Source organism: Calonectris borealis, unplaced genomic scaffold (genome assembly GCF_964195595.1).
Source record: "Calonectris borealis unplaced genomic scaffold, bCalBor7.hap1.2 HAP1_SCAFFOLD_49, whole genome shotgun sequence".
Classification (NCBI taxonomy): domain Eukaryota; kingdom Metazoa; phylum Chordata; class Aves; order Procellariiformes; family Procellariidae; genus Calonectris; species Calonectris borealis.
Genome location: NW_027441458.1, coordinates 1,247,910 through 1,258,630, shown reverse-complemented (window position 1 = coordinate 1,258,630; position 10,721 = coordinate 1,247,910). Strand labels below are relative to the sequence as shown.

Here is a 10,721-nt window from a genome sequence, read left to right as displayed (position 1 = left end):
AACCCACTCCTAAAGGTGGCAGGTGCAACTAGAACAAAAGAAACGCAGCAAAATCCCCTCAGCTCCGTTCTGCAGTTGGACAAATTGCGAGCAACTATGCCAAAAAGCTCTTTGATATAACACAAGTACATTTGAGATCACCCTGCATTCCTAGTTCCATCTTACTGCACAGCAAGAAGGACTCCTTGGGAGCTCCTTATAGAGTCCCTGCTCCCAACGGCCCCCTCAGCCAGCAGAACCTGGAGCTCAAGTGAGGGAGCTGCAGAGAGGTCTTCCTGAAAAGAGAGAGTCTGAGGGCAGAGCTGCAATGAGATGTGCAATATGCTCGGAGAAGTCTGACCTAAATCAGTACTGCCTTTTCCTTCTCAACAGATAACCATACCCAGAGGCAGCAGATGTCCAACACCAGCTCCATCACCCACTTCCTCCTCCTGGCCTTCGCAGACACGCGGGAGCTGCAGCTCTTGCACTTCTGGCTCTTCCTGGGCATCTACCTGGCTGCCCTGCTGGGCAACGGCCTCATCATCACCGCCATAGCCTGCGACCACCACCTCCACACCCCCATGTACTTCTTCCTCCTCAACCTCTCCATCCTTGACCTGGGCTGCATCTCCACCACTGTTCCCAAATCCATGGCCAATTCCCTCTGGGACACCAGGGCCATCTCCTATGCGGGGTGTGTTGCACAGGTGTTTCTCTTTCTGTTCTTGATCACAGCAGAGTATTACATTCTCACCATCATGGCCTATGACCGCTATGTTGCCATCTGCCAACCCCTGCACTACGGGACCCTGATGGACAACAGAGCTTGTGTCCACATGGCAGCAGCTGCCTGGGGCAGTGGGTTTCTCACTGCTCTGCTGCACACTGCCAATACATTTTCACTGCCCCTCTGCAAGGGCAATGCTGTGGACCAGTTCTTCTGTGAAATCCCCCAGATCCTCAAGCTCTCCTGCTCACACTTCTACCTCAGGGAAGTTGGGCTTCTTGTGTTCAGTGCCTCTTTTGCTTTTGTGTGTTTTGTTTTCATCGTGATGTCCTATGTGCAGATCTTCAGGGCTGTGCTGAGGATTCCCCGCGAACAGGGACAGCACAAAACCTTTTCCACGTGCCTCCCTCACCTGGTCGTGGTCTCCCTGTTTGTCAGCACTGCTGTGTTTGCCAACTTGAAGCCCCCCTCCATCTCCTCCCCATCCCTGGACCTGGTGGTGGCTGTGCTGTACTCAGTGGTGCCTCCAGAAGTGAACCCCCTCATCTACAGCATGAGGAACCAAGAGCTCAAGGGTGCCCTGAGGAAACTATTTGAACACACACTATTCCAGCAACAATAAGGTGCCCACCATCCTCATTGGACTCCCAGGGTAGCTCAGGAAATCCCAGGACTAGCTTTTGGTCATATGTGTCTTTATTTTTCCTTTGTGGGGTTGGTTTTTGGTTTTTTTTTTTGGTGGGTTTGGGGTTTTGTTTGGTTGTTTGTTTATTAATACCTGTGATATTATTCTTGGCCTCCTAACTGTTTTGTGATGCAAAGACCTCCTGTATGTATGGATCCAGGCCCCCTGTTTAGATAAACTCAATGAGGAAACCAGCAGAAAACCATTTGCCTCAGCTCCCATCTATTCACATCCCTTCTGGTCCTGGGGGCACAGCCCCAGCATGCAGAAGGATGTTCAGGAGCCAACAGCCCAGCCGTCGCATTGAGGAGCAGCCCTGATGGCCCTCCCCCTCGCTGCCTCGCCTGCCTCTCTGCTGCCTGTGAGTCAGGGCTGCTGCTTCCCTGGAGACACGGCCATGGACAACAGCAGGACGTGTTCTCCTCGGTCCTGGTCTCTCCTCACTTCCACATTGTCCTCTTGTGTCCTTGCGTTTGTGTAAGCCCCAAGGTCTTGCGTGACTTGTGACGGTGCTGTTGTCTCTACAGTGGCATCCCTATGGCTGTGGGCAGGAGCAGGCCATGTGGACCACTGAGTCACAGCTGGCCTCCCTTCTAGCACCAGCGTAAGCAAAGGGTCTCCTCAGGGCAGGGCCAAAAGGCTGGATGCCTCTTCCAAAGCTGGTGTCAGGAACACACCCAAGGAGCTGCTCCCTGAAGAGGCCTGTCACTGTTTGGGCTTCGCGATGGATTCAGGGGGAGAAGCTCAGAGTCCCAGGGTGATGTGTTAGGGACCAAGGGCTGGGCGAAGAGCTGCCTTCTTGGTTGCACGCATCCAAAAAGACAGCGACTGGTCTGACTTCTCTGCCTGGCACTGTCCCACCTGCGGTGGGGCTGATGGCAGATGCCATCCTGGAGAGGAATCAGGAACCGCCAGGAGAGCTCAGGGCATCTCAAGGGAAGCATCTGAGTCTGGGTGGGCAGTGAGGGGTGCCTCATAAAATGAGTGATCCAGGGAGGAGTCTCCAGACGAAAAGGTGAACCTGAGGAGCCCATGGGCTAACAAAGGCTCTGCAACACCAGGAGAGGCTGTGAGGATCCAGCACGTGAAGGGGCATAAGACTGGAGAGTGGTTCAAGACACCCTCTTGGAAACCCCATGGGCTGGATCTAGTGCAGCTGTCCCCTGCCCTTTGTGCCACTAGAGACACCCCATGGTCCTGTCCAGCCTTGTCCTTGGCTACTGAGCCACCAAGGGAAGATGGAAAGGGGCTCAGCAGCAGTGATCCCCATCTGGCTGGGTCTGCTTCTGACCCTGACCAGCACAAGGTCACCCCATGGCCCTAGGACACCACAGCCCCCTCGCTCTGCAGAGCAGCACCACCAGCTCGGGGTCCAGCGGGGAGCACAGGGTGGGAACCAGGATCAGCTGGCCAGGCCAGCATGGACACGTTCGCCTGGGGAAAGGGATGTCCAGGGAGAAGAGCAAGGGAGCATCTCTGTGCCTGGAGGGAGGAATCCATGAGACAGAGAAACCTCTTTCTGGAGGCACCCACCCGGGGCAGGCTGCTCTGTCCCCTGGCCAGGACTCTTGTGCTGGCCTGGGGAGAGGGGCTGACAGTGATGGGCACAGTCAGTCTGTGGTGGGTATCTCCTGCACCAGAGAGCAGGATTCATGGAGTCATAGAATCATAGAATCATTAAGGTTGGAAAAGACCTCTAAGATCATCGAGTCCAACCGTCAATCCAACACCACCATGCCCTCTAAACCATGTCCCTAAGCGCCTCATCTACACGTCTTTTAAATACTTCCAGGGATGGTGACTCCACCACTTCCCTGGGCAGCCTGGTCCAAGGCCTGACCACTCTTTCAGTAAAGAAAATTTTCCTAATGTCCAATCTAAACCTCCCTTGGCGCAACTTGAGGCCATTTCCTCTCGTCCCCCAGCCTCCCCCATCACCATTTCCAGCACTGGCAACCCACCCCAGTTTATGGGGATGAGGTTGGCTTTGTGGCCATCTCCTTCCTCCTGCTGGTCTCGGTGCCTGTGTCGGGGGAACAGCCGGCCCTGCCCCAGCCTCTCTTCTTGCCCAGACCTTGGCAGACCCCAGAGCAGGGCTGTCACCAGCCCCTGTGTGGGACATGGCTGGGGCTGGGCAGGGGCCAGGAACTGGGGGAGGCTGCCAAAGCAGGAGGGTGGGGCACTGAGGGCTGTCAGAGGACTGTGCTGGGGGACACCTCCCCACCCCGTAGGTACCTGCTCCATGGGGTTCCTTCTCCGCAGAGCTGTAGGCCCATGTGTAGGTGTGGTGGTGCATTCATACCCCCCCTTTCTTCCCTGGGCCGCTTGTTGATCTCAGAAATTCCCACGAAACCTCAGCCTTGGTGTATTGAAGTCTGGCGGTTGAGCGCTCCTTGACTGTATCAGAAACTCCGCACAGCTGAGGATGGGAACATACTCCCACTGCCTGGCCCAGGCGTCCAGTAGAACAACACCGAAACCTGGAGAGTTTTTTAGTAATTACCACCTGGGACTGTGGCCAGAATGGAAATTTACGGATGACTAAAGCCAACCATCTTGAGAACCTATAAACGGTGGTCCTGAGTGAGGCCCTTTGAGCTCTCCTGGACCGCAGCGGCTGCACCCAGCATCTCCCTCAGAGTGGGACGCCTTCAGAGCTCGCGATCTTTCGGGCCTGCGATATTCGGAGGACCGTTGGGTCCTGGGTGAGTCCCTTTCGAAGCTCAACCCTTCGCCCGTTGAGAGGGAATGCCTAGACATTCGACGTGAATATTTCTTCACTTAAATCGAGGGGAATTTTTAACACGTATACCTTCTGTATATTTTTTTTTATATATATATATATGTTTCTCTGTGTGTGTGGACTGATAGTAAGCATAATCTGTAATTAAGTTGTGATTGTAGAAGACTTACTAACTCACTTTGCAAATATTGAATTAGTTAATGATTAAGCGTTACTAAAGTTTATAAATGATTAGTTGATAATTAAGTGTTACTAAATTGTGAATGAAACCTAGACTGCTGCCAAACACATATAGTCCCTCAAATATAAACCCTTAGATGATTTTCCTTTATCTGTTTCATCCGTGTAATAAGTAATAGAGTGAACCTTGCCATCGAATTCTGTTAGGTCGCACCTTTATAAATCTCTATGAAAATCACTTTCTGCTGATATCTTTGGTGGTGATGCTTTAAGCGGCCTCTAAACCGCTCATTCGCGACAGTAGGGCAGTATGGCTGGGCCGTCCCAGGGGCAGGACACTGCCAGGGACACGAAGCAGCCGTTAGGAGGTGAAAGCAAGGGCAGGCTACAGAATAGGAGTTGATATTTATTGCCTTTGGTGCACAGGTGTGCTTTTAGGAAAGGCAAACCTCAACTGGAGTTGGTGAATCGTCCTGTGTTTTATGTGACCAGCTAAGACAAGTCAGGTGACATCTCCTCCACTTGTTTGACTGTCAGGGGAGGCTGGGAGGCACCGCCTCAGATGGCTCTACATTACCCCTGAAGCTCATTGCGTCCAGCTTTAACCATCTCAAAGGCCAGTATCTGGACTCTGAAGCTCCTACTCGTAGGTTTTGGGCATCAGAGGAACTGAATCCCACCTCTGACTATTTAATACCTTCCCAGTGTTTGTGGACAGCAAGGAGTTTCTCCTGGTGCATTCCCATGTCCCATGGACTCCACCTGGGATTTGTCTCCCCTTGTTTCAGACAATCACTGTTTTGGTGCCTCTCCACTCTTGCTTGTACAGGCTCTTCTTAGAGCTGACAGTGGTTCTTGACCCTCCTTCAGTGTAATTTACCCTCACAGCACTTTTAAATCACTTGCTTCCTTCCTTCTTGGGCCTCCAGGCACCTTATGAGCCCCCCCACAGCCTGGCTATTAGCTCACTCCTGGGCTCTTCTTTCCAGGTGAACCCCCTCCAAGTTGAATTCCCAGCTCTGCTGCTGAGTCTACTTTGGCCCAAGGCGAAAGTATGGATGAACCCAGGCAAGGTTCACTTACCTCCACAAGTATGCCAGTGCTGTCCTGGAAAGCTCTGCACTGCTGTACACACCCACTCTTCTTCAGGCTGTGCCTCAGTGCACACACCATGAAATCTTCTGCAGCACGCTATGAAAAACCTGGCTGGGAATAATACACCACATGCAACTTCTGGGAAGGTTGAGCTGCCAAAGCAAGCCTGCAGATGATCCCCCTGGTGTCTCCAGGCCACAGGGGCAGCCCATGGCATTCGAAGGAGACCTGGGCAAGGAGCCACATGCTGCTTGGTGTCAGGTCTGCTCCAGAGGAGACAGGGCTGAGCAGGGTGTCCCTGAGTGTGGCCTGCCCTCCTGCCTGCACAGCCGCTCGGCTGGCTGCAACAGAGGTGTCCTCACAGCCAGCACCCAGATGGGTCCCTTCCACCTGCCTCACCCCTCCTGTTTTTGACACAGGCAGTTGATGACTGACTAGGGCTGGACTCTTCCTCACAAACAAGGCAGAACTGGATGAGGATGTCAATGGTGAGGGCAACCATGGCTGCAGTGACCATGGCCGAGAGAGCAGATTCCAGCCTGTTCAGCATCTGCTTGGCAGGATCCTGGAAAGCCAAGCTCCATGGAGCCCTCTTGACTTTGCAGGGGCAATAGCATCAAAGCCCAGGAAGAGTCCAACGTTCTGGGAGTCAGGCAGGGCCTGGCTGGAGGCTGGTGGGACAAACAGGGACTCCTTGGATAAAGAGTTCAAACAGCAAAAGGCGGTGCAGAGGGCGTGGCAGGGGAAACAGGTCACCCAGGAGGCCGATAGACACATGGCCGTGGGTGCAGGGATGGACGCAGGAAAGCCAAAGCTCAGCTGGGGCTGGAACTAGCAAGGGATGGGGAGGGCTACCAGAGGGGCTTCTCTAAGTACACTGGCAACACAAGGAGTCAGCTGAAGAAAATATAGTGTCGTGGCTCAGTGGGGCAGCACATGGAGTGATAAAGACCTGGAAAAGGCTCAGTGAGGAACTCACTGCCTTTTTTTCCATCCTCTTCTCCTGGTAAGATCTGCTCCCAGACCTCCCTGGCCCTCGACTCTCCTACCAACATCTGTGGTGGCAAAGCTGCATCCATGGCAGAGGAAGATGTGTCTGCGGAGCACATACGCCATATGGGCACACACAGGTCCACGGGACCAGAGGGGATGCAGCCCAGGTTGCTGGGGGAGCTGGCTGGTATCATTGCAAGGCTGCTCTCGATCGTCTTTGAAATGTCAGGGCAAAGAAGGGGTTCCCTGAGGACTCGAAAAAGACAGACATTGCACCCATTGTCAATCAGGGCAAGAAGGAGCACCCAGGGAACTACAGGCTGGTCAGCCGCATCTCAGTCCCTGGGAAGGTGATGGACCAAATTCATTTGATTAATTCCTTTTGCCCACTTCCAGCGGCTCTTGCTATCTGAGATGCCCTGGGGGAGCTGACATACCAATATGCTGCTTGGAAACCTCTCCCAGGACCTATGGGAGCCCTTCTGGATCACCAGGAAAGGTATCTCCAGAAACCTCGGTGGAGACAACTTCTTTCTCTCCGTTGATGAGAAAGGGAAGTCTAGACAACTTGATTCAACGCGGACAATTGCACTGAGGTGTCTGATGCTGGGGGAGACCAGTCTCCTCCCTTTCTTCACCAAAAATGGACTCACTCCTCATTTACCCTGGAGGGAATGAAAAGGGAGTCTTCATAGATGACCTAGAGACCCCTTGAAGTAGGCACTGTTGTACAGATTTGCAGAGATGAGTACGAATCTGGCCACCCAAACCCAGGGCATTCACTGAAATTGGTCACCCTGCTTCCCAGGATCAGGTGAGAGAGCCTGCTGCTTCAGTGGGTGACTCTCTCTTGCAAAGAGCGAGGAGGGGCGTGGGTGCTCCTGGATGGAGAGGAGTTTTAGCTGGGATCTCTGCAAGACATAGAAATATCTTTTTTTATGCTGCAGGTCTGATTATGGTAGAAATGTTCAGAAAAAAAAACAATAAAAAAGAAAGAAAGAAGAAATGAGGAAAGATCTAAAGCAAAGACAATGTTTTAGTACAATTTTCAGCTTTTTAAATTCCTTGTCTTTATATCTTCCCAGATTAGGAGGAAATAATGTGTTTTGTTTTGATATACCAATCTTTGGGGGATTTAATGAATGGTTGTTTTTAATTACTATTTTGAAAGAAAAAATGTTTTCCAGAAGCGGGGTGGGATGTAGCTACAGGGACACAGATGTCTTAAGTTACAGGGACACGGGTGCCTGGTCCCTGTGCAGATGTCCTAGGACCCTCTGCCTGGCCTCTATCAGCAGCTCCCGAGGGGCTCTGGTCTCCTGCAGGAGACCTCCTGTCCTGTGTGACAGTGGCCAGTGGCAGGGAAACACCTCAGCTACAGCGGGGCCTCTACAAGCGGCCCTCGATGCCCATGGCCAGACAGCTGAGCTCCACCTGGAAAGGGAAGGAACTGCTTGACACTTTTAAAAAACACATGAGCACCTTTTCATCAGCTGAGATGACGGAAAACTTGTAATAAAATGACAACGTTTAAAATGACCAGGACAAAATGGGAATTTCCAGGAAGCGTATCAGCTGCAGGAGGTGAAGGATGTACCTTCCTCTGTGCTATCATTGCCAAGACTCTGTTCGTGATACTGTGTCTTTAACCTCCCTCACCTCTGCAGATGCAGTAGATGATGACTGTAGGTCCTTTCCAGCTGAACTAGTCTGGTCTCATCTAGTCTAGAGTATTCTGCCTGCCCAAGCCTAAAGGCACCTTCCCAGCAGCCTGTCTGTACCTGTACCCTGTCCTCCGCTCTCCAGTTTTCCCTTCCCCTTACTCCTTGTTCACTCAGATCCCTCTCAACTCCCCAGGTGCTGCTTTGAGCTTCAGGGAGTTAGAGGCCTGCCCTTGTCTTTCTGCAGTCTAATTACCTCTTCAGCCAACCCCTGCCTTGTGCTTACAGCTATTCTTTCCGACCTCTCTCTCTCAGACCTTTCTAGTGAGGCCATCCCCTGAGGATGGTGAACCTCACTGGAGGCAGCTTGGACTCAGCAGACAGTTGAGGAGGGTGGGGGTTATTGTTTGCTCAACTTTGCTAGGTTTTCCTTCTGTTGCTTTGAAACGAAGAGAAAGGCAGCTGGGCCTGTGCGCAACCAGGTCTCTAAGGAAAGCAGGTGGGAGTTGGTGCAAAGGAGCTGTAACCTCCAGCTGCAGACTTCACTGGAGAAGTCTGATGGAAGGAGAAGTAATGCAAGTCCCAGGTGGCCCATGAGAGAAAGGGCAGGGGTGGGGAGGTGAGCAGGGAGGTTGTCCATGCCTGACCTCAAGGAGGAGCTCTTCCTACCCATCTTAACTTTATTTGGAGACACACCCACCCCCCCATCAATATTGATTGGAGAATGCTGCTATCACTTCTGCTGTGAATTTAAAAAAAGCCCCAAACTCTTAAAAATCAAAAATCCACCTTTATTAAGTGCTCATTGAAAGCTTTGAAATCTTCCCCTTCACGTACTCTCTGGACACCTCTCCAATTAGCTGTGTAAGTCTTGAAGACTTGCAAAAACTAATGGGAAGAGGCATGTCTTTTTCCATTTTAACGAGTCCCATGGTGTATTCGATGCTGAGACCATGAACTAAGACACTGAGAGGAGCCTGAAGAAACCACTGAAGAAGTCAGTGCCAGAAGCAAGCCCTACAGTTTCAGGGAGTGTTAATGGGTCCCACTGGGGGCCGTTACTAACAAAGCCTCCCGAGGGACTCGTTAGAGCAGAAAACTAGAGGCGGTGACGACAGGTTGGCAAAGGCAATCATAGAATCATAGAATGATAGAATCATTTAGGTTGGAAAAGCCCTTTAAGATCATTGAGGCCAACCGCAATGTAAAGGTGGCTCTGATGCTGAGTAACCCGTGGTATGTCACATCTACTGCGCTTTGCAGAGGAGCTGCTCCTGGGTAGAGCTGTCTCTCTGCAGCGCTGCCCGCTTGCCACGAGCTCCCTCCGTCCCAGGAGCCCGGCCCAGCTCAGCAGCAGAGGCCCAGCCCAAGGCATTTTAATGATCCCTCTGGTGGGTTTGGCGTCGTGTCCATGAAACTCAGGCACTGAGAGGAGGCTGAAGAAACCTCTCAAGAAGTCAAAGTCAGCTGCAAACTCCAAAGTTGCCTGGAGCCTTAATGGGTCCCACTGAGAGACATTACTGACAAAGCAACCCTGGGCACTGGTTTGTGCAGAAAACTGCTCAGTAAACCTGGATGTGTTACATCAAGCCAGAGGGCCAAGCCCTGTCCACCATTCCTTGGGAAGGGAGATGATGTCCCTCACACCTTGCTCACGGCTCTTCCAAGGGCCAGCGTGTTGTGGGGATGTGCGATGCCAAGTGCGGGACAGCTCCCAGGCTCCTGGGTGGGGATGAGGAGGCCATGAGGCTCTTGTGCTCTAAGGAGAAGGTGTCTCCTTAGGGTCATCAGGTGCAGAGAGAACAGCCATAGCCCAGGAGACAAAGACCTCGGCTATGGTGGGGGCTTTCAGCCTTGCCAGAGCCCTCAGCTCTCTCCACCACAGGATGTCCTCCATTTGGGAGCTTGAAAAGGAGATCCTTCAACATCAAGGCTCTCTGCCTTGTTCCCTTCTCTCAGGATCCTAAACTCCACCTTCTCACTCCTGCCTTTTACATCCCTGACCAGTTCTTCCATTTTGAAAGTATGAAGTCCCGCAGGGCACCTCACCTCATTGCCTCCTCTGTCACCCCAGTCAGGAAGATGGTGTCAATGAGCTCCAAAACGCTCCTGGATGGCTTGCACCTCGCTATGTTGTCTCTTCAGCAGAGGCAGTTGGGATAGTTCAAGTCCCCCCTGAGGACCAGGGCCTGCAAACATGAGGCTTCTTCCAGTTGTTTGAAGAAGGTGTCATTTACTTCCTCTTCCATACCAGGTGGTCCATAGCAGACATCCACCCACCGCAGCGTTGCCCATCTTGTTCTGCCCTCTCATGCTGACCCTTCAGCTCTCAGCTGACTCATTGTTTGTCCCCAGGCAGAGCTCCACACATTCCTGCTGCTCTCACATAAAGGACAACTTCCCCTCCAAGTCCAGACGTATGGCTGAGACCAGACCCCCAAGACCCCACCGTTTCCCCGGGAGGTGGTTTGGGCCACCTTCTCACTCCAGTAGCCAACTTGCAGATCCTCGGGGCTCTCCAGTGTCCAGCCCAGACTTAGGGTCTCTAAATACGGGGCTCCCAGGCTGCTGCTTCTACTCACTGGCTGCTCTGGTTTGATGTTTGCTAGTGGTTACACCCAATGACATACACACCAACATTATATGCACGCTTTC

At 52.4% G+C, this 10,721-nt stretch overlaps 1 protein-coding gene across 1 annotated transcript; it reads left to right on the top strand.

Moving 5' to 3' along the window:
- The first annotated feature begins 395 nt into the window (after positions 1-395).
- Positions 396-1,748, top strand: LOC142076432 (olfactory receptor 14J1-like). The gene has a single exon (XM_075138734.1). The coding sequence runs from the start codon at positions 396-398 to the stop codon at positions 1,329-1,331; it is 936 nt and encodes a 311-aa protein (XP_074994835.1). The 3' UTR covers positions 1,332-1,748.
- Positions 1,749-10,721: the final 8,973 nt, after the last annotated feature.